Below are 25,430 nucleotides of genomic sequence, written 5' to 3'. Positions count from 1 at the left end.
TCATCAACAATGACTAATCCATATTTACTTCCATATAAGGATGCAGTGTTAACTGGTCCAAAAAGATCAATATGGAGTAATTCTAAGGGTCTGGAGGTTGATACAATGTCTTTAGATTTGAAAGAACTTTTCACAATTTTTCCTTTCTGACATGCACCACAAAGTGCATCTGAATGATAATCAATGCTAGGCAATCCTTTGACAAGTTGTAACTTACTAATTTTAGAAATTAATCTCCAATTAGCATGTCCCAGCCTTCTATGCCATACCCATTTTTTATCATTCATTGACAGAAGGCAAACTACCTTCTGATCATCCAGATCAGAGAAATTTATTTTATAGACATTCTCAACTCTCTTTCCCTTGAATGTAATGTGTAACGCCCCGGATTTTGGTCCAAGACATTACGCCTAAATCATTTTCCTTTTCTGAAAAACACTACTATTTATTTATTTCATCAATAATATATTCTAGCAAAATCTATACAAAATTCTTCAACATAATGTAATTAAACTCTTAAACTAATATCCTTCAAAATTTCTACTCAAGTTACAATTCAATCAAAAACCCAATTTCGTCCCCTGTACGCACTTCAAGCAAAAACTTCAAAGCATAGATCATCTCTTCTTTGGTACCTAAAATGTTAGTGCAAGGGTCAATTTCCTTATCCAAATTGGTTCATACTCAAAGCACAAGAACAATGCCACAAAATAGATAGTATCAAAACTTCTCAATCAAAAAGAAATAAGAAAAATACATTTAAGTCTTTAAGGTAAAGTTCATACACATTTCTTTTGTATATATAACAGTTTAATCACTTATCAACACACAGATGAATAACAGACCCAATGCAATGCAATGATGTGTAAAATGCATGCTCTTAGATACTACATGATCCGGATATAACCCGCCACACAGACACCACACAGAAATATAATTGCAATTCCCGCCACTAAGGCATCCACAGAGAATATAATTGCAAATCCCGCCACTAAGGCACCACACAGATGCATATGACATGCATGATCATGAAAATGCAACCTAAAACCCGCCACTAAGGCACAACATAGAATATAATTATAACCCGCCACTTAGGCACCACTAAGAAATATTAATCCGCCACTAAGGCAATTACATTCAAGTATTAATGCATCATCAAGCACACAAACCAAAAGTCAATCATTTCACAAACTCATATATCTTTCTCTTCTTTAATTCACCAAAGAAAATGTAACATTTCTTTTCCAACATCACAAAACATATAAAGCATAATAATATAAAATATATCAATTCACACCACATTATCATACACAACTTTCATATAAAACATAATTAAGAATAATCACTCATAATTAATAATAATCACTTTCAGAAAGGATTAATTTTACCATGAAAATACGTTTTAATTATTTTTCTTTTTAAAAGACAAGAATTGCTACCTCTACTTAATAACACAGTCTAGCACTTAGTATGGACGTATGGGGAAAAAGCCCTTACCTCGAGAGCTTTTCTTCCTAGTCAAACGACTACAAGGTCCTCTAATTTTGCAGGTTCAAAGCATGCACGATTTCTCTCGCTCTAGACTCCGTTGAAAACGAATAACCACATGTTGGGAAAAGTTGTCTAAAATTTAACTCGATTGAACGGTGAATGAATGCTCGGTCACAATTCCACAGAAACATGTTAAGGGGAAACGAAAGTAAGATCCACGAAACAATAATTTCATGATTAGAGATTGGAGAATAAAATTAAACTAGAAAGTAGGACATGGAGTACCTTAGGACATACACGAATTTTGTGAGGAATAAACTCTAGGAATTGATTGATGAGCTTGGAAAATATTTGTATACAACATGTGAACCAATGGAATGATGAAGATGTATGCTCGAAGACTATGAGAAATAATAAGAGAACATTGTGATAAGGGATATGATGGTTTTTGTGAGGTCATATGGATAGGAGGGAGTTGGTTTTCTTGATTTGGATAATTGTATTGATGTAAGAGAGTGATTTTAATGTGTAACTGACCAAACTAATGAATTCAAGGAACTAGAATACTTTGATGCTCCTAATATACTCCCTGTTCTACGTGTGAGGAAGGAACTATGCATGGTACCAGCTTCAATTTGAGCAATGACAATGGCAATATATTCAAACTAATTATTGATGGAAGGACATCATTGTCTTCTAAAAGAACGTAAAAGCAATTGTAATCTATGAAGACTCTATGATAAGAGTGTTGTTACAGTAGGCTGGGTATTAGAACTAGTAACCGTCAAACCTTCACTCCCTATATTGGTCTAATCCCTTTTCACGTGCAAATGGATTGGTTTCACATTACTATTATTTCTCTCAAGTAATGCCACTACACCCAAGTAATTAGGAGATATTTTGAAGCATTTTGATTAGGCAACCAAGAAACGTGTGGTATGGCCATATCAAAATAGAAAATCAATTAATAAAATAATTAATATAATCCAAATTATTAACTATAAAATAGATTACAAATAAAAATAAAACAATAAATGACTTGAATAAAAATAAATTATGTAAGGAATGATAGCCTATTTTTTTCAAACCAAATTGATTAATAAAAAATGAAATAGATGAAATCAGATTCAATTAATAAACCAAAGTAAAGAATGTCAAGATTTTGTAAGGTTTCTCGCACATAATATAGATTGTTGAATAATTAAGTGGCAAGCCAAGAAAATTATTTATAAAAAATACATATATAAAATATCGGGATGTTACATAATGGATTTGTCATCCTTGTTGACTAGTGTGCAGTTGGTCTTACTGAACATTACATCATACCCATTGTCACAAAATTGACTAATGCTCAATAGGTTATGCTTCAGACCATCTACAAGCCACACATTATTAATTGAGATGGAGGAATTACCAATAGTACCTGTACCAATGATTTTTCCAGTCTGGTTGCCACCAAACTTCACTTCTCCTCCATCTTTCATTGTAAGGGTAAGGAACAAAGATTTCTCTCCAGTCATGTGCCTTGAACATCCGCTGTCTAGGTACCATGACCTTTGTTTCTCTCTTGCCCTTAGGCACATCTGCAGTTTTAACCAATTCAGATTTAGGTACCCATACCTTCATGGGTCCTTTTGGGTTAGTTCTGGAGGTTTTACTTTTCCTCCCTTGTACCTTAGGGTGAATGCTGAGTGGCTTCTGATCATTCAATACTTTAGGTTTAACACCTTTGGGTATTGTTTTCTCAGAAGCAGTAGCTGCTTTGTTCTTCTGATCCTTTGGCTTTGGGATTTTAGATTCTGGTTTAATCAGATTCTGAGGAACAGGTTCTGATCTTTTCAGAATTTTAATCTTTTGAGTCTTGGGATCAGACTTTGTCATAACCTTAGACTTGAGTTTTTCTGGCTTTGATGTGATCTTAGCCTTCGAACCAGAAGCTTCAGGTTCTGACTGAACAGCAGTTACAGCATCTGTACCTTCAGACACAAAGGTGGATTTCAATCCATCCTTGATACAATCACAGTAGCTCTTGAGACTGTATTCTTTGGATTTCTCCTCAGAATATCCAATCCCTTTGCCATTGTTCTTGTATGTGCTGTAGATCATAGAAGCAACTTTGCTTCTGTCTATTCCAGCCATAATAAAATCATCCAAGGCAATCTCATGTTTATTGCCTGAACCTTTATCACATTTTTCTTGTAGCTTCTGACAAAGAGTTTTGAGTCTATCTTCATATGTTGTTGATATGAGGTTAAACCCTTTTAGTTCTTCTTCAGAAGCTTTCAGCTCCAATAGAGTTGACTTTTGTTGTTTCATTAAATCAACATATTTTTCTTTTAAATCTATCAACTCATTGGTTCTGTGCTCAAATAGTGATAAAAGTTCTTTCAGAGAATCCACAAGTTCTTGTCTAGGAATTTTGGAATATACCTCATTTTCATCTTCTGAATCTGATTCAGCTTCTGATATTGCTTCTGATGATACTGTTGCCACTAACCCCATGGCTGCTTTTGCATCATCATCTGCTTCTTCTTTATCAGAACCAGATTCACTGTCCAAATCTTCCCAGGTTGCCATCAAGCTCTTTTTGATTTGCTTTCTAAATTTACTGGAGCTGAAGCTTGGTTTCTTGGGTTTGCTTTTAGACTTCTCTTTCTAAAAATCAGGGCAATCAGCAATGAAATGACCAGGCTTCTTACAGTTGAAGCACCCCTTCTGATCTTCTTTCTTGGAGTTCTTGTAGCTACTTCTCTTGCTCAAAAATTTCTTCTGCTTCCTTGCCAGGTACTCAAGCTTGTTGGACAGCATAGCCATCTTCACAGATTGATCTTCATCAGAATCTCCATCAGGTGATTCTTCTTCAGATTCACTGGCTTTGTAGGCTTTAGAAGATTTTGAAGACTTTCCTTTAGATGGCAAAGCAATGGATTTACTCTTCTTAGAGGATTCATGCTCATTTAAACTCATTTCATGCACTTTGAGTGAACTAACAAGATCTTCAACACTTAACGTGTTTAGATCCTTAGCTTCCTCAATAGCAGTTACTTTGGGTCTCCATCTAGAAGGTAAGCTTCTCAAAATCTTACTAACATGATCAGAAGCAACATAGCTTTTCTTCAGTATTTGCAATCCAGAAACCAAAGTTTGAAATCTTGAGTACATTTCTTTAATACTCTCATCATCCTTCATTCTGAATAGTTCATACTGATGAACTAGCATCAAAGCTTTAGCCTCTTTCACCTTCTTGCTGCCCTCAAAGTTGGCACATAGTGACGCAAACATAGCCTTCGCAGTAGATTTGTCACTCATCTTCATGTATTCGGTGCGAGGTATAGAAGCCACAATGATTCCTCTTATCTTGTGGTGTTTCTTATAAAGCTTCTTCTGAGCAGGAGTATGTATTCTTCTGTCTATAGCAGCTCCTTCTTCATCTAAATCCAGATCATCAACTCCATCTTCCAGTATGTCCTATAGCTCTTCATCCAATCCCATGATAAAGCTGTACATATTTGTTTTCCACCATGAAAACTCTTCTGGATGTCCATTAAACTTTGGAGCTTTTCCAGAGTCTGTTTTCTTGTCAGCAGTATCATAGTCATGCTTGACACTTGTGTATTTTGTAGTAACTGATTCCTCTCCTCCAGACATGTTTTTCTTTTGGATCTTGAACGGTCACACGGTTAAGTGCTTATGATAACAGAGCAAGCTCTGATACCAATTGAAGGTGTGAAAAAACACAAGACAGGGGGGGTTGAATTGTGTTTCCTTTTTCTCTCTTAAAAAAAATACTTCTTCTGATAAAACTTCAGAAGCAGTTTGTTAATGCTTCTGATGAAATGATCAGAATCAGATATGCAGCGGAAAAGAACAGAGCAGAGAAAAGAAAGACAAAGACACAAGCAGTTATCCTGGTTCCTTCCACAAATCGGAAGTAGTCCAGTCCCCCTTGCACTTCCAAGGAGATTTCACTATAATCACAAAGATTACAAATGCTCAATACTCTCTAAGTATGAGACTTCTCAAAAATGCTCAAGCACACACGCAAGAGTCTTCCAATGCTCAAGCACTAAGCAAGAGACTTCTAATGCTCAAGCACGCATGCAAGAGACTTCTGATCAAACAAAAATACAGAGAATTAAGTTTGACTTGAACACTTGATATACAATCAGTGGTGTTCTCAATAAAAAAAACAATAAAGACTCTAGACTTTGAATTTCTAAGATGTATCAAATCAGTGCAGAAATTCAGTGTGCTTTGTAGAATCAAATTGACAGAGTTTTGGCGCTTTTTAACTTGTGTATCTCTATCTCCAATCTTCAAGTCTTCACTCCTTTATATAGAGGCGTGAAAGAGACGTTGAGATAATCAGCACGTCTAAAGAGTCGTTTGAAATCCTTTGATCATTCACCAGTAATCCTTTGCCTGATTTAGGTGTAGTCCTTTGAAGAATTAGCTTCAAATTCATTCCCATCTTGAAGGCACAAAATCTGCAGGCATAGCTGTTGTCTTGTCTTGTAGCGTGGACAAAACAGAGTAGTGGAGGTAGTGGTTGTACACTTGTACTTTGTCAACTCTGTTAACGAAGGACAAATGCTCAGTGCTATCCAAATGACCGTTGATACCTCCCTTTAAATTCTTCGTTCTTCTTAGATAAGGTTGAAATGAGAAACAGCTACTTTGGATCTTCAGTTTGAATTTACGGATTAAATGTAGCTTCTGGTGATGATTTCGCTTCTGATGAAAACCTTACTTCTGATGACCTTCTGCTTCTGATGACGTCATCACTCCAGATGCACTTCAGCTTCAGAAGCACTTTAGCTTCAGACGCAGTTTTCTTCAGATGCTTAGAATTTCTTTTTCTTTCCATTGTTCTTCCAAGACCTATTGAAATAACTTGACTAGCCTTTGGTCCTGTACACTTGAACAATTATTAGCAATAACCAATTGACAATTTTTAATACCTTGTTATCATCAAAACTTATTAAGGTTCATTGTGAAACACATTTTGTTCCAACATGTTGATATGTTGATTACGGTGTTTTGTTGTTAAGAGTCCATGCATAGCATATCATTGAGCTTAGTCCTCACCACGTTTATTAGGAGCTTTGTCCTCCGCACGTTTTATAGGAGTTTTGTCCTCCGCACGATTAAAGTATATTAATACTTATGATGACGATTGGTACCACATGCATATAAGGAGTCTAAGAGCATTGTCACATTGTCATGATTAAGATGCCTTGTTGATAATGATTGAATATGTGATTACGTGATAAGTGTTTATCAATTATGTTATGTTGTTGAGAATGATTGAATATGTGATTACGTGATAAGTGTTTATCAATTATGTTATATTGTTCATGATAATTGGATATATGATTACGCGATAACTGTTTAGCAATTATGCAATGTTGTTAAAGAAATGATTATGATGTTAATTTATGATTCGCAGTTACATTGATTAATGTTACTTTGTTATGAAATCTCACCCCTTCTGCTTGAAAATGTTGCCCTTCGTATGGGTAACTTGCAGGTGATCGTGCTTAGTGTGCAGTTGCTTCTGTGAGTGGCCTTGCCTCACTGTGTCGTCTAGGTCGCTCTGATACGTAACGGGATGTGGTTTATGTTTATGCATGCTTCATTCTCTTACGTGACTAATATGTTATTTTTATAATGTTATGGATTATGATATGAACTATTGATGGGGCCTGCGTGCCAAACTGATTTATGATTTCTGAACTAATACTCCGCTGCTATGTTAAGATATTATGTGAAAGTTAAATTACTATTTAACTGTTTTTTTTGGATTACGTTTCTATGTGTTATCCCGTTTATGGTTTTTACTCTGATAAATGTTTAAGAAATTTGTATATTGGGAAAACGGGGTGTTACACCTGCTCCTCCTCCTCTGATAAATCCTCCCCCAGCAACTGGTTACACCTGTTCAACAGGTACTCATAACGGTCTTTCAGGGCCGTGAAAGTGACAGAGGCACCAAAATCAGTCACCTGCTCAACCGCATCCTCCACCGGAAACAAAAGGTGAGTCACCAGAAGATCTACATCATGGTCATGATTTAAATCCTCCTCCTGAATGAGCCGTCCATCGACGGGGATGTCTAAGAGACAAGCAACATCATCCAGTGTGATGGTCATCTCCCAGATGGAAGCTGCTGGTCTTCTTATGCCATCTCTCAGCCATGACACACACTAACTCGTGGGAGATGTTCTCGTACCCAGTCAGAAGGAGGGGCCTTAGACCCGACCTATCCACCGGTTCCCAGAACCAAGGGTTATCATCTACCGGCAACGGAAGGGACAAGGCAGAAAGCTTCAGTTTCCTCCCGTGCGAGATGTCAGTCATCTTACGATCCACTTGCAACTGAAATACAAAAAAAAATAATTAAAAATGTAAAATAAACATGAAATAATATACTACAAATATACTTAAATACGTAAAATAAACATGACATATTCTACGTAAAATAAACTTGACATAATAATAAAGTATATATATTATACGTAACATAAACTTGACATAATAATAAACTATATATATTCTACGTTAAAAATAAATCAATTATACTTAAATATGTAAAATAAGCATGACATATTCTACGTAGTTATACTTAAATTAAATAAACATAACATATTCTACGTAAAATAAACTTCACATAATAGTAAAATATCATTAAATTAAATAAATTAAATTATACTTACTGTTTTATCGTTCCAAAGCTTGCATGCCACGTGTTTACCGAAGGCTGGTAAAAGAGACAACTCGTAAGGCCCCTTGGAAAGCCCCCGTCCTCATCCTCCATAACAGGCTCTGCATGCTGCTGCTCATCCTACTGCTGCTGAGGAGGCTCGACATACTGCTGCTGCTGAGCAGGCTCTACATACTGCTGCTCAGGCTGATACCCCTCGTGAAACTGAGGCTGATACCCCTGTTGATACTCATATCTCTCATGATACTAATAACCCGGCAGAAATCCAGTCTGCTCCTGATAATGCTGCTCAGGCTGGTACTGTGGCGGGTCCACAATCTGGGATGCACCCGTCTGTGACGTCGATCCCCCCGCAGCATTGACAGTAGCAAGACTAGTGGCCCCCAGTCTCCCTCGACCTCGACTGGCCAGAGGGTGTAGTGCTTGCTTCTCCTTCCATGCACTACCGGTAGGGGCACGCCTCCCAGCCCTAAAACTGTCATCCCTCTCCTGCTTAGACATATCTACACAAAAAGCAAAAAATCTTTAATACATTTGCACATAATTTCGACAACAACACATGTGTCATCTTTAATAATACAACAACAACACTATAATCAACAACAATGTCATTTGAATTCATAAACTACCACATTGCAGTCAAATTAACTATCATCAACATTAACATAACTCTAACTAATTACATCATTAACAATCCAAAAAACAAAATAAATATCATTGAGACATTTCACCGAACACGTAGTGTGTATTTTTCAAACAACTATGTAATCTAACATTTTATAAACCCTATACTACCACATTGTACCGTAAGCAACATCTAAACAACAATTCCTAAGTTATTTGGTCACTAACAATCATCAAAACTAACATGCATGCCAAATTTTAAAAAACCTAAAAATGTTAATTTTCTACAAAAATTCGAAATTTTCAACCAAAATAATGCAAAGAATTAGGAGAATAATCACTTACTTGATATTGTGGACGAATTTGGCTTTGAATGGCACAAGAACAATGAATTTCGAATTTGGGGGCGAAATTTTCGTTTTTGGAAAAGTTGGGAAATGGGGGAACTGTGCTGCTGTGTTGCTGAAAACTGACTTAAGTAACGTCGCGTGACTTAACTATACTGCGTGACTTAAGTCACATTCTCCTTATTACTAACGCATGTTAACTCAAGCTACACAAGTTAACATGCGTAGGGGCATTTTCGACTTTTACTTTGGGAATGAGCGATACTGTTTAGGTAATGAGCAGAATTCGTGAATTAAAAGGTCATCATGTATTGGACCAAGAATGTGGGCTAAGACCCATTCTGAAACAGTTGCTCCCAACCACTTATTGTTTTTATGACATAAGTAACTTCAAGAGGAGAAAGTCTTAATGATGATCTCGTCGTCTTGGCTACAGATTCACTGTAAGCTCACTGCACATGACGTCGCCCTCCTGATCAAGTTAGATCACTATTGTATCCACGATGCTAAATTTTTTTACATTATGTCTATAATTAAGAGCGACTCCAATAGCTAAATTGGTTTCAGATAGATTCAATAATCTTTCTTTCGTAAGTTAGATTCCACAATCTTTCGTAAGTAGTGCGTTTTTTTTAGGAAGAAGTAGTACGTTGTTGAATCATAAATAGAAGGGTTAATGAGGTTTAACCTCTGTAATATAGGTCATTTTTTGTTTTCCCCTGTAAAATAATCTTTTTATTTATCCCCCTGTAAAAAAAAAAAATTTTGGAATATCCCCCTAATAGGTCATAAAAAAATGAAAAAATTTTGCAAATAAAAAAATAAAGTCGTTTTTTTATAACCTATTAGGGGGTATTCCAAAAAAAATAAAAATTTACAGGGGGTTAAATCAAAAAAAAAAATTTACAGGGAGGAAAACAAAAAATAACCTATATTACAGGGGGTAAAACACCATTAACCCTAAATAAAAATACGAATCACGTGCTCTCACGTGGCATGCTCAAGAGAGAAAAAAAATGAAGAACTACTCCAGAGAATGATTGATTTTACACGGATGAAAATCCCAGGTCGATTCTCTTAAAATAAAATTATGACCTGTCTCCTAAATTGCAATGGGAATACACATGACCTGTCTCTTAGTTCCATATTGTTGAAAATTCAACACATCGTAGTAGTTACAAGAGGATTTTAGAAACTAAATATTAAAATTATGATTTCTGTTTACATTAGAATTCAAGTCAAACGAGATCCACCAACTAAAGCTAAAAATACGTGACTCAATGAATTTTTTATTTATTTATAATCTTTGTCATGAAATAAAAGAACATGCTTAGAATATAGAAGATAAGAGTCTTAGTTGGTATTAACATTGCAATAGAAAGAAAAAAATATAGAGGATTATTAGATATAAAGAATATAGCAATGAGGTATGTGTGGAGGGTGAATCTTTAGGCGATGGGGAGACTAACTTAATATGGTGGAGTGGAGTAATCTGCTTAGCATTCAGAGGAGTGTTGGAGAGGGGTTGGTAGTTGGTTTATTGATCACTTATGATGGAAGGTTGGGGATAGATTATAAACTTTATTTTGGTAGGATCTTTGATTGGAGGGAGGAACATTGAAGGATAGATTTAGTCGTCCTTTTTATCTTTCCCACAACAAATTGGCAACTGTGGCATACATGTTTCTATTAGGTTGGGGGGAGGTGATGCTTGGAAATGGCGAAGGAGACATTGTTCGCTTGGGTGGAAGAATTGGAGAGGGAATGTTGTGTTCTTTTACTACCAATTGTTTTGCAAACTGATATGAATGACAAATGGATATGAGAACTTCGTGCCTCTTCAAAGTACAATGTTACTAGTGCTTACAACCTTTTGACATCAAGGGATCAACCTTTAAACAATGATCAAAATACTATTATTTGGCACAAGAAGGTTCCTTTAAAAGTCAACATCTTCGTTGGACGTTTATTATGTAATCGTCTTCCAACAACTGACAACCTAATAAAAAGGAGTGTCCTTCCACCAAATACATTGTTTTACTCAGGCGGTTACAGCTCTCAAGAGGATATTGATATTCCATTTTTACATATTACAATGTCTTTATTAACTGAGCTATGCTCACGGAAACTATATATTTGGTTATTATATCACATCCTAAATTTTGTAAGCAATGACAAATTATAGTATTGAGGGCTTAAAAAAATACATAATATTAGTATTGGGTATGTAATCGTATTAGATACTCATATATTTGAATCAAACAATCATTTTTTTGTGTATTAAAGAATGATAGATTTTTGCATACAATTGTATCATAAATAGAATCTTACGGTTTAGATCCTTTGAGTCTAATATGATATGAGACTATCCTTCAAGTTCAAGATAATGCCACGACATATTTTTTAATATCGAACTACCCTGTTACTCACTATACCATAATATAACTAAAGTTAAAATTGTTATGATAGCAAACTCTCTCAAATACCAAATTGAGTAACACGTGACGTGATAGTATGATCCCTCACTCATTTCCGAATCCATCTGTCCACACATCCAAAAATATGCCGAAAAAAGTTGCCATTTCATTACTTCCTAATGTTGGTGCTGTTTATTTATATTTATATACAGGCAAACGAAATAACTTAATCTTTTCAAGACTAGATTGTGCTATTCAGCTAGAGCCAGGGGAGGTAATAAATTTCATTTTCACTTAGAATGTATCAATTGCATAGTATTTTCTTAATATCAAATCATATGACCAATTTTTCATTTCTTTCAGCATCATTGATTCTTGGCTTGCTTGCAAATAACAAGCATAAGCATATGAGTTCTATGGAGGAATCGTGGACTAATTGGTTGTGTGATATGGTAATATCATATTACACAAAATAAAATTGTCTTCAAATTAACATATATAGTTTTTGTGAATTAGCAAACTCCTTTGTTCAACTTTCCTTATATTTTTCCAGGAACCAAATGATTACAGTTTCATCAACCAATCAAGCATAAATGCAGAAATTGTTGGTAGTTTAGAGAGTAACTTAGAGAGGCCTTCAAAATTACTCAAAACTACTACTACTTGTAGTTCAAGCTATATGAAAACAGAACATCTCTCACAAAAAACAGCTTCATATGTTTTTTCGTTTGAAAACGAGAATCCACCACCAAGAAAAGTTGAACCAGCCTTGAAGCCAAAAACCAAAGTTGTGAACTCAAAGAATGGTCCACGACGTGTAAAGAATAATGAGAGCAACAAGAAGAACGGTTCATTTTCTAAATCTACAACAACTCATCACACACCAGATCATATAATTGCTGAGAGAATAAGGAGGGAAAAGATTAGCCAACTATTCATAGCTCTTTCAGCCCTTATTCCAAACCTCAAAAAGGTTCATTTTTCAATTTATACACATTTGATTATTAAGTTTTTTTTTTTTTTTTTTTTTTTAAGATTTAATTTATATTCATTCATATATTTGTAGATGGACAAGGCCTCAGTGTTGGGTGATGCCATAAAGTATGTGAAGGAGCTTAAGGAGCAAGTGAAAATGTTGGAGGAGCAAAGTAAAAGTGTAGAACCAGTTGTGGTTGTGAAGAAACTGTCTGAACTGTCTTCAGATGAAGATGTTTCGGACACTTCGTCAAATTCATGTAATGGAAACTCTGATGAAACATCAAAAACAAATCTGTCACTGCCTGAAGTTGAAGCTAGCTTGTCGGGGAAGAATGTGCTGATCCGAATCCTCTGTGAGAAAGATAAGGCAGTGATGGTGAATGTATATAGAGAAATAGAGAAACTTCATCTCTTGGTTATCAATGCTAGTTCCTTTTCATTTGGTTCCTCTGCTCTGGCCATAACCATCATTGCCCAGGTACAATTTTGATTTAGTAGTATGCTATGAATTATGATTATGATACTACTTTCGATAAATAAAAATGTCATAAAATGTGTTTTAGCAGGAGAGGGATATCGATTCCCTTCAGTTGGATTGCATCAATTCACGATGTTCGCATATTTGTGGTTGTTTTGATTGAGATTCAACGATTTAAATTTTAACTCTATTTTTGGATTTTGCAAAATTAAAATATAAGTATTTTTTAACCGTCCTATCTTGATGGACCGTTCATTGATGTGTTGACTACGAATAGAAAAATTTAGTGATGGAAATTAAAAATGTAGTGTCAAATTGGCTTGGTTGCTGAAAGTTCAATGTGATATTACTTAGTGTTATTAGTCTCACATAATGGTATAGGGTCAATAGTTCGATCACTATGGACTCAGAATTGACGTAATTGTCTTTATGGTGTTTGGCAGATGGAGAATGAATTGAACATGAGCATCCAGCAACTGGCAAAAAAACTGAGAGTTGGACTAGTGCAATTGAATTAGATTGTTGTGTGTGTAAGATGAGATTATGAATTCAGTGATAAGTTGCGACGTGGGAAGAGGAAATCATGTACACGCAGTGAACTTGGTTGGACCAGTTCATACCTTGAGGAGGAGCCGATCGATGCACATTAATAGCCGCATACTTTATTACACAATATGGATGTAGTAAGACCATCCACGATGGAAGATCCTAACTCCATTAATATCGATATCTAATAGATATTTTCATTGTGAAGAAAAGAAGATGGATACGTAAACATAAGAGCGTCTCAAATAAGTATCATTTCTATGTGAGTTTCACTCTTTTTATAGATTAAAATATTAAAATGTAATTGTATAAAGTTAGTGATAGATGATTAATGAATGTTTAAGAAATTCGTGTGAAGTGTTGAGTTGCATAAAAATCGAGTGTTTATTAGATACTACTATTAAAAATTATTAACAAGATATTTGTACCCGGGAGACTTATTTAAGTACACCCAAAAATGAGTTTCTCCTTTTTGAATACTCTAATGTGACTAATTGCACAAGGCTATACAATCAAAAATTAGATAATACTCCATCCGTCTCACATTAGGTGTTCATTTGAGTTTTACATGGTTACTAAAGAAATAATTAATAATGTTAATTTTACTAAAATACTCTTATTAATTATAGGCTTAAAACACTCTTATTTTTCTGGGTTTGAATGTGTATGAAGGTGATGCGGATCAAGAAGAAATAGAAGGAAGAAGGTGAAGAAAAAGAAAGAAAAATCATGTGTGAGTGGTTCATTATAAGATTGAATGGTCTTGCATGATCTAAGGGTCTATTTTGTTTTAAAATGATCAAAGAGCTAAAATTAAATAAATCTATAAGGTATACGGTGGACCACTTAGAGCATCCACAATGGTAGTTCCGAACAAGGACTCTTTAAATGGACCCCACGTGACACATCACTAATTTATAATTTTTTAATAAAAGTATTTATTAAGGACTCAATGATACACTAATAAGGACTCCAACGAAAAATACTTAAATATGGCCCACTATCTTTACATCATTAAACAAAAATGATTTACCTATTACTCCTTTTTACAAGTGGGACCAAGTAGTACACATTTTATTACTCCTTTATGCAAGTGGGGTCAAGCAGTACACATTTTATTACTTTTTTAAACGTGGGACCCGTTAGTTACTCATGAGAGAGAGTCCTTATATAGTTGTTTGTTCTTTAAGGGGACTCATTTTTTCTTTCTCCAATGGAGGGTCCTTAATGGAGAGTGGTCCTTGTTAAGTAAGGACCCCTATTGGAAATGCTATTACAATATTGGTCCACCTTAGACATTTTGAGTTAAAACTAACAAACATTGACCAAAATGGCAGACGGAGATGGATTTGAGGGACCAAAACGTAACTTTTATTAATTATGGGACCATAATGAAACCTGTAAATTAAAGGAACCAAATATACGATTAAGCTTTAATTATATTTAGTGGAGTAATTATAGATGATTGAAATGCAATAAATAAATGTATGCTAGAGAAAAAAAATAATAAATGTTGTATTTGTAATATAAAATAGTCAAATGGTTTGAGAAAAAAAAATAGAAAAGATAACACCTAATATGAGACGGATGGAGGAAAATATAAATCAGAATTAATTTTTTATTTTGAATATAAATCAATAAGAATTAATAGATGTTAGCATTTTAGCCAAAATAAACTAAATTTTATTGATTTTTATTTCAGTTTATTCAATGATTTAATTTATAAATTATATATATATATATATATATATATATATATATATATATATATTGTTTTTAATGGATCTTGCTAACAAACACTCTTAAAAAAGATTTGTCTCTCGTTGTAATTTGACACATTAACACAATCAACACATATGTGATAGGTGATTAAAATTAGAATGTCTAGATTTCAAACTCGGTATTTTTTATTTGGCTTAAATGTATTTCTTGTTCTGCTATGTTTTTATTTATAAAAAAAAATGAAGTTTTGGTTTTCTAACTTTAGAAATTGGTTTTTTTTCCTCTATTTAATTTTTTTTCTTCAAAATATTGGTCTCTCGTCTGATTTCTGGTTTTTCTTTTTTGTTTTTTTAGGTTTTATATTCATTTATAACATGACAACACTTAATTATACATATTTTTGTTGACATAGATATTCAATGTAGTCTAATAAGCATTCCACGTCGTAAATTAATAAAACCACATCATAAAAAATGACAATAAACCGCTCGATAACTTTTTTTTCTGGATAAAAATTTAAAGAGTGCCTCAGGGAAATTTTTTAAGGATTCTAAATTAAAAAATTATTTAATAAAATGTTAAATACTCCAATTTTCAATACATTAAATACACAAATTTCTATAAAAAATTTACCATTTTAGAGTCTTAAAGAATGTCGAGAGACACTTGTTAGCATTTCACTTTTTAAAATTCATTGTTAGATTGAAATTTCATATTATATAGATTATTTGCATGGAATATTACATTAAAAGGATACTCCCTCCGGAATGAAATATAAGCAAATATGATGGTATTTTTTAATAAAGCAAAAGAGGTAGTTGAAAAGTTAATATATGTGGTTAAAAATTAAGTCTACTTACGTCAACTTTTCAACTACCCTTTTTCATTTCATACCGAGTGTCACTTTAGAAGAATAATAATATTGAGTATCATTTTATTTTTTTTCCAATACATAATTAATTTTCTTTAACAAATCATAATGTATAACTCTCAAGGCATCATTAATAATTTTTTTTTTTCTGGTTAGAAATTCACCTCTTAAGATGAATCGATGGAGTGTCTGGGGTTCGAACTCCCGATCCTGCATATATTATGCAATTTCCCTATTCAAATATATTTTTTCACTAGAACTACACTAATAATAATTTTTAATATTCCATTTTTTTTTTCAAAATATTCCGATATATTATAAGGATAATCTAGGAAAAAATATTCAAGTATTTACTAGTTTATCTATATTAAAAAATTTATTGTGAGTTTATCTCAAGTGATAGGGACAATGCACAATATTTGCAAAGTCTGAGGTTCAAACCTTGACCACCATCAAAAAAATCTATATAAATGAAAAAACCTAAAATGACTCAATTAGAAATGGAGGGTGTAACCAACTAAGATTAGTCCAATCAATAAAGATCAACACATTGTTCCAAGTATTCTGCTCTTCTTCCAACATGTTCTGCTCATCCCCAACCAAACTTTTGAAAATGCCCTCGCGTAAGTTAACTCATGTAGGTGTTAATTTCTGTGTGAGTTAACTCACACATGTTTTAATTTTTGCGTGAGTTAACTCTCACAAGTGTTAATTCATGCCTGAGTTAAATCACGCAGAGATTAACTCATGTGTGAGTTAACTCACACACATTTTTAAAAGTTTGGTTGAAAATGAGCAAAACGTGTTGGAAGAAGAGCATAATTCTTGTTCCAATCCTACCGTCCATGTAAGGATTGTCTAATGGATAAGTGGCTATGTCCATCCATATCTTGTAAGAACATTTTTTTTTTTTTTTTACAGAAGTGAAAACATCGATTAAAATCTCGTTTTTTGTTGTTGAGGGAATTGATTCAAATATCGTTGTCTATGTGACAATTTCGTTCATTTAAATACATATAAATATTTACTTAATAACTATTTATTGCCCTATTAAGCTTCTAAGATCTAAATCACATAAGTTTTTTAAATTAAAAAAAAAAAAGTAAAGAAAAATGGATGGAGTATGTATAAAGTTTCACACATCTTTTTTCCCGGGTTACTAATTTCCACGAAGCCTCTTGTGGTCATTTATTGAGTTGTAAAACACCATTCACCTGATCATGAAATAAGTAGTTGAGACTTGAAAGAATGTAGTCACAATTTGACCAAACGGTGTTAATGAAGACGGAAGCCGTCACATTCAAAACATACCCTAGAAAATGGGAAATCATATTCACACGTGCTTAATATACACAACCGGGTATTAAACGTGTTATTCTACTTGCCCTCTCTCTATAAAAACAGGTTGCAAATATTTTCTTCACAAACAAACATCAACACTTCATCTCTTCTCTTTCTTCATCTATCTTCAACCAAGGTAACCCTTCTCATACATCTTATAGTTTAGACTTTAGACTATACATTTCATAAGTTATAGGCTTAATCTTTTTTCCCAATTTTTGGAAATCAAAAGAGTTTTGATTAATTGGCCTAATTGTTTGTACTTCTTAATTTTCAGTTTGTGCATACAAAGAATTCAATCGGAAAGATGATTCAAATTTCATCCACCAACTACATGCCTGAATTTGTAAGTACACAACATAGTGTATGTTTGGATTGGCAGCGAGATAAACAGAATCACTACGAAAATATCATACAAACACAACTTAAAACAAGTTAAAACTAACTACAAAAATATCCATAGAAAAATTCTAAATTCTTTTACCTTACTCTTTTTCTTTGAATTAACAGGGATTAATGGAGGACACTACTTTGTTTAGTGATCATGAATACCAAATGGATTCATATGCATTCCAGTTTGATGATATGGCATACTTCAAGTCTTTCTCAGAATCCCCACAAGAGAGTACTTATTCCTCTCATACCAACATCAACAACAAGCGAATCCATTCCGAAAGCACACAGAACAGTTCTTTCCCTACTCAAAGTCCAGATCAATCTGTTGCCTCAGCAACACCACCAACTAAACTACTCAAGGCTTCTCCCAAAATCATTTCATTTGATTACTCGAATAATGATTCAAAGGTTAAGAAGCCTAAAACCGAGATCGGGTATGGTGAAAACTTGAATTTTGGAAGTGTGATTTCTCAAGGTGATTATTATAAACGAGAGAACAAGGTTTCTGCTGTAAATAGAAACCCTATGCAGGCTCGAGATCATGTTATCGCCGAAAGAAAACGAAGGGAAAAGCTTAGCCAGAGATTCATTGCACTTTCCTCTATTCTTCCTGGACTCAAAAAGGTACTATATATATAACATATATTGTATAAATATTATGCACATGAATCTGTAATTACGTTGCGATCTTTAATATATTGAGAAAATTACATACAAATTAGGTTAATGCATACCGCAATTCAAAACCATGATATCCCCTATCAAGTAATATTAACCAAAGTTCACTTTGCATGCAGATGGACAAGGCAACTATTTTAGAAGATGCTATAAAACATATGAAGCAACTACAGGAAAGAGTAAAGACTTTAGAGGAACAAGTAGCCGATAAAAAAGTCGAATCAGCAGTTTTTGTGAAGAGATCAATCCTCTTCGACAATAATGATAGCTCCTCTTGCGACGAAAACTCCGACCAATCACTCCCGAAAATCGAAGCAAGAGTTTCTGGAAAAGACATGCTCATCAGAATCCATGGTGATAAACATTGCGGCCGATCTGCGGCCGCAATACTCAACTTATTGGAAAAGCATCATCTCACAGTTCAAAGTAGTTCTATTTTACCATTTGGAAATAACTATGTTGATATAACCATTGTTGCTCAGGTAAAATTTATTCAAATTTCAAAGACATGAGTTTAATTATATTTTATCGTGGCAAAATTAGCGATGGTTCTTTCTTTCTTCTCTAATTTTCGTGGCTAATTTAATTTTTTCTTGCAGATGAACAAAGAATATTGCTTGACAATAAAGGATCTTGTAAGAAGCATAAATCAGGTTTTGAGGCAGCTTATTTGATCCAAAACAACCAGTTTCAAGGCATCAACATTTGTTGATGTGCATGCTAATGAGTCATGACTATAGTCTATAGTAATGACCTAAGTTTTATTATGGCTTTTAGTTTTAATATCAGAGATTTCTTTTTTTTTTTTTTTTTTTGGTCCATCATTTGGATTATTGAGGTATATATTTGAGTGCAGAGTTCAACATATGATAATGCCAAGGTGTTTTCTTGTTTTTTGCACAATGGCATTTTTTAGAACTCTGCATCTCTTTTTTTTTTCTTTTTCTCTTCACATAAGAGGGATTTTTTTTAGACAATTTGACTATTCAGATAGATCTGTTTCGTCCCTCTTTCACGTTGTGGAGATTGAATAACAATGTTGATTGTATTTATTTTTATAATGTTTCTTTTGTCGTTTTGTGATGGATTCGTTCTATATAAAACTTATGATTATTGATTGTGACTAAATGACAACTTGTTCTACCAAATATAGTATTGGATTCTCGTGTGGATGCATATCTTCAACTACTTATGATTCACGTTTAATTAATTCGTCACAATGAATGAGATCAACTCTGTGCTTCTAATACTTTTGTAGATAAATAGTATATAAATTATTAAGTAGCTTCTACATAATCATAAACGATCAGATATGCTGTATTTTAACAATAAATAATTTTTTTTTAGGATAAGTTGACTGAATTTGGTGATTAAATTGTCATTGGATCATGAGATTATTATATACCTATTGCAATTTAATATAGGGGACCTCCTAATCCTAATCCTAACTCTAGATATGGTCATTCGATCATGAGATTATTATTAGTATTAATTTGGTGGACAACCTCATCAACATCATCTAAATGTTTGAGATTTAGTGGCTCAATTATATCCCATAATTTCAGAAAATAGTTGTTGTGTGTAACTCAATTTTTTTTTGGGATTTTTTTTTGTTTCTCAAGAAAGTTGAAGACGCTACTTTGTTCTCGAGAAAATATAAATATAAGGCAATTTTCTTGCTTGGAAAGGCACATGCATTGCAAGGCTATTTCTTGAAGTGTAACACAAGCAAAGCAGTTGCTTCACTTGTTTACCTACTAGCTTGACAAGTCTTGTAGTCCTCAAGGTTATTTCTTGAGGTGCAAGACAAGCTAGGCGATGCCTATATATAGAAGGAGTTGATTTTCAGTTCTAACAAGAGGTGGAAAAAGTGGGAATTCTAGGGTTGCAGTTTTAAGGAAATTCTGGGGTTGAAAAACACCGTAAAGCACCTTGGGAAATAAATCTTTGAGTCTCTTGGCCATGGAAAGAGATTAAGGAAAAAGGTAGAAGTTAGGATTTATTCTTGAAGGCTAAGTTCTTGTTACCCTTGTATCTTTTTGTAACAAACTCTTTGATAGTGAATTAGAGATATCTCACTCTCTTCCTGACGTAGATCAAATTTGAGTTAGATGTTAAAGTTGTTGTCATTTTTTTTAGAAACCGAATTTGAATTAGATCAAGCAGGAAGCCGAATTGAGATTCTTTTGAGTTTGACGTTAAAGATGTTGTCAATTTTTTTAATAAGCTGGTTGTGGATTTTACTTATTTTGGTTACATATTTAGAGATTTGTATTGCTTTAGTGCATGATTTATGTCTGAACTCTCGTTGGTAGAGTTTTCAAGGAGGCACACCAATGTTGTGCTCCAAAGTTATCAAGGGAGGCTACATTTACGGTTGATCCTCAGGTTTTTGAGTTGATACCAGATTGCAGGGGCAGACGCGTAAACTTTGAATAGTTGGGGCACCATATATCTCTTTCAATTATTAGCACATGTAGTAGAGTTATGAAAAGGTAGTAAATAATTATTTGGGTGTTAAATGCATGAAGTATTTGTTGCAAACACATCCTCAAAGTTGCAAACACATCCTCAAAATATCTTTTATTAGTAATTTTATTGACCAAATCTGTTGGAGAAAACATATTTGAGGGCCAAATTTACTAACTAAATACACATTTGAAGACAAATTTACAAACTAAATACACATTAGAAGACACATTTATGTTTGTTTTTGTAATTTTGATGTGTGTGTATATATATATGGCAAATTCTATGGTACACTCAAAAATTTGAGTGTACCGGTACACCAAATCATTAAATTCATATTGAAACGAGTTGTTTTTTTGAAGAAAAAGAATCGTTTTCTATCATTAATAATTACAATAATTAGATCTTAGTTACCGAAAGTGTCGACGAAATAAAATTTACATTTTTTGAATTTTTGTTATATAACAAAGAATATTTATTATTTTTTATGAGAAAATGTTAAAAATTTAATATGATTCTTATAAACAATGAAACGATGTTTATTCTTATAAAACGATGTCTTATAAAATATAAATATTTATAAATAACTCTTTATTTTATAAAATAATCGTTAAATTGTAAATATTTAGAGAGAGAGAGAGAGAGAGAGCGAGTGTTTAATTATGGTGCACTGACCGTGTAAAATTTGATTACACAATCAACCAATAGGATTGTGCCCCATCATTAATTTATTTTATTTTGTCATTTAATTTATAAAGAAAAAACCTAAAATTAATTCAGTTTTGTTTCATTCGTGACACAACATCTTGGTCATTCCCTAAAAAAAAACATCTTGGTCACTTCCCCTTCATTCTCGCATCAGACTCTCATAATAACAAGTTAAACTAATTGAAGGACAAAACTAATTGGAGAAATGTGACAAGTTAAAACTCTCTTAGTTTTCTTCTCATGTGAGACGAGAATAAAATTTTGTAGTTCAAACTATTTTTACTAGAAATGTGTTGTCCACAGAGATAATACACACAATATATTTATTTATTATAACTTGTTCTTTCTCTTCATGACCAATGTTCACACTCTATTTTACATTACCAAAATAAAATTCACACAATAGAAATATTAGTTTTCCAAATTTCTCCACTTGATATATGTTTTTGTTACTCTAATTTTCAATTATGGGCGACTTATCCATTTTATTTATTGTTTTCCTACGTATCAAGGGCATATTATTAATCCTATTCTTTATTTTTGAGAAGTGTTAACAACGTTCATCTTTTAAAATTGACTCTTTCATGTAGTAAAATATTCATGTAAATTTCATCATTTTATACGAAATATATTCTCAAATCGTAAATACTACATAAATTTGTTCAATAAAAAATTGTATGTTAAAAGGAAAGTATATGTTGTAAACATTTCTCAATAGTCAAATTCATTTGAAATTATCTGCGTAACATTAACTCAGTTGATAGGAACATTGCATATAAAGAGGTTGGAGTTCGAACCTCAAACATGCATTCCATTTCTCCAAGTTTAAAATATGTGAGCAAAATTCATTACAAATTAAATTGCAAAAAGGAGGCAAAGCCCCTTGTGGACTTCAACATACCCTTGACTTAGCAGACCCATATATGGCCGGTGATCTTATGTTATTCCAGACTTACAGGAAAGACAAAAGCATCATATTCTCATTTTCCCACTTAGCTTTATCCCAAAGACTTGCCTATCAATTTTGAAACTGAAACAGAAAGACTGCTAGTGTGAAAATTACACCAGTACGACTAACTACTATATGCTCACTGTATTGATACAATGAAATTTGAACCTCCATCATTAAAAAAAAAAAATATTATTGTTTATAAACATTTGAGAAATATATATATAGATTTGACATGTACATATCCCTTCAAATCTGTATGAATATTTTTTCATTAACACTTGTTAATTAATGATGTTTTCGTAAGAACTTTCCTCAATATACTCTTTTTTGAGTGATTGCAAATTGAAGAAAATAGACAATAATGCTTGACTTTTTAACCTATTTTTGACATATTTTAAGTGTAGTTGTATATTTATATTTAAGTTGCAGTTTTTAAGTGCAGTTATTTTTCCTTAAAAAAATGAATTATACCCCCCAACTACAACGTGGTTATTATTAAGTATATATTACTATAAGTTTTTTTTTATTTCATTATTATATTTTATAAATTAAGTTTAATTCTATTTTTGTGTCCTATTTTATCAAACTCACAAAAACCGGCTCCTTTTTTGGCTAATTTTGACTGGTTGATGGGTAAATTATAAAAAAATTCTTCAAAGTAAGCTAGAAATTAAAATACCATGTGATGAACATACATGAGTTAAGTTTGGTCGAGAGAACTAAGGGTGGTCATGGTGCGGATTGGATCGTTTTTTAAGCAAAATGTCATCCGATCCAAAGTAAAAACCACACGCGGTTTGATTTCGTTTGAATGACTATTCTAAAAAAAATCGAACCGATCCGATCCAAATATATGCGATTTAATTTAGTTCAGTTTTTGGATATCCAAAATGCAATTTTTTTTTAATATTACACAAACACGGTAAAATAATAAGTTTGATGCAAAATATATTAAAAAAATTAAAATTACAGTATTAAAATTATCGATTATTTTTTAAACATATGAAGTAATAATAATATAGATTAAATTAGTCCAATATATAAGATTAAAAACCAACAAGCAACATAATAATGCAATATATAATACTAATAAAAGAATAAATAAATATTAATATTTACTTTTGCGGTTCGGTTTGGTTTTGAAAAAGTGATCCGAAGTCCGATCTGATCGTAACAATTTTTACAAAACAACATCCAAAAATATTTGTTTTTTTACGATTTTTGAATATTTTTTTTAGATCAATTTACGATTTTAATTTGGATCGGTTTTGATTTGAACACCATTAGAGAGAACTAACCTTCAACAAACTGATTAGTTAATGTTCAAATTTTTATTGAAATGAAATGTGCGTACTTTCAGTGACCATGCTTTCAATAAATTGCCCTCGATGAAATGAAATGTAGAAAATAAAAAGTTATATGTCATCTTTTAAAAAAAAAAAATTTGAATTCTAACGATTGTCTTTGGGACATTGGATAAGGGGATAAAAATGAAAAAATAGCATTAAAAAATGATGAAAAATAATAAATTTAACTTTTTAAATATCAAAATATTGTTGAAACCAAAGCAAACATGCTACTTTTGGTTTTCTTAACCATTGTCCTGAGAGGGCAATGATTAGCGAGATCCAAAAAAAATTATATGTTAAAATGCTAGAATGATTCGCACATCAATGTCTAAGGGTGTGTTTGTTTCAAGTTATAATTGTTGATTCCCGGGAATAAAATGATAGAAATGTATATGCCTATGTTTGTTACAAGTTTACTAAAATTTATTCCTTGGTATAAAATGTTCCTGGGAATAGAAAAAATTTCCCAAGGAAAAGGGTGGGAATAAAGTTCCCATAGAGATGGGAATAAATTCATAAATAGTTTACCTATTATAATCTCTATTTTTATGGTTCCTAGGAATATTATAAAGTTAACCAAACATATTTTTCCTAAATTCCTTGGAATAAAATTCCCATCTTTATATTCCAAGGAATGTTATTCCTAAAAATAAATTTGGTAAACTTGAAACAAACACACCTAAAGCTTTTTTTGGTTGACATGGATGTCTAAACCTACTTGACTATTTGGCACATAAATTAGACTTTATGCAAAAACTCAAAAGGTTAAACTTGTACCATTGGAACGCAAACGTATTATAGGCATCTGTCTTCATATAATTTTGTTTTGTCTTAGAAAGTCTTTATCAAAATTAGTTTTCGCTTCACATATTTGTAAGTATAATAAATATTTGACATTTTTTTTTTTAAGAGACTAAAATGGAATATATTATCAACACAAAAAGTTCTTTCTAGCACAAGGTGTGCTAAGTAAAAACAAAAGAATATGTACAGTATTTACAAAGTGAGAAAAGAAAAAACAGCAAAAGGAAAAAACAAAAGAAATAATATTATATGTAGCCCAACATTGCGAGAGGACTAAGTCACCAACCATGGTAATTGAGAGAAATCTGAAATTTCTCCTTCAACCACGAATAAGAAAGTGACTTTATTTTGTCCACAATGTGCATAATCGAGCTTTCTTTATCATTGAAAATTATGTTATTTCTTTCTTTCCAGATTTCCCACATAATAGCAAACCAAAAGACGTTTAAAATTGTGTGTTGCACTTGAGATCCGCCACCACCAAAACAGAACTGAGTAAAATGATCTGATATATTTAGCGGAACGGCGGTGGAAA

General features: G+C 32.7%; 2 protein-coding genes across 2 annotated transcripts; both read left to right on the top strand.

Annotated features, from left to right (window-relative positions):
- Positions 1-11,829: 11,829 nt before the first annotated feature.
- Positions 11,830-14,059, top strand: LOC11405744 (transcription factor bHLH18). Its single transcript, XM_024783121.2, has 5 exons — positions 11,830-11,877; positions 11,967-12,055; positions 12,157-12,576; positions 12,670-13,059; positions 13,503-14,059. Exons 2-5 carry the CDS (start codon positions 12,011-12,013, stop codon positions 13,575-13,577), a joined length of 930 nt encoding a protein of 309 aa, XP_024638889.1. The 5' UTR covers positions 11,830-11,877; positions 11,967-12,010; the 3' UTR covers positions 13,578-14,059.
- A 3,514-nt stretch (positions 14,060-17,573) lies between these two features.
- On the top strand, positions 17,574-19,789 carry LOC11407280 (transcription factor bHLH19). The gene is made up of 5 exons (XM_003608544.4): positions 17,574-17,675; positions 17,817-17,885; positions 18,050-18,559; positions 18,733-19,095; positions 19,213-19,789. Exons 2-5 carry the CDS (start codon positions 17,847-17,849, stop codon positions 19,285-19,287), a joined length of 987 nt encoding a protein of 328 aa, XP_003608592.1. The 5' UTR covers positions 17,574-17,675; positions 17,817-17,846; the 3' UTR covers positions 19,288-19,789.
- Positions 19,790-25,430: the final 5,641 nt, after the last annotated feature.

This window comes from Medicago truncatula, chromosome 4 (assembly GCF_003473485.1).
Source record: "Medicago truncatula cultivar Jemalong A17 chromosome 4, MtrunA17r5.0-ANR, whole genome shotgun sequence".
NCBI classification, from domain to species: Eukaryota; Viridiplantae; Streptophyta; class Magnoliopsida; order Fabales; family Fabaceae; genus Medicago; species Medicago truncatula.
This window is presented reverse-complemented; position numbering and strand designations above follow the sequence as displayed.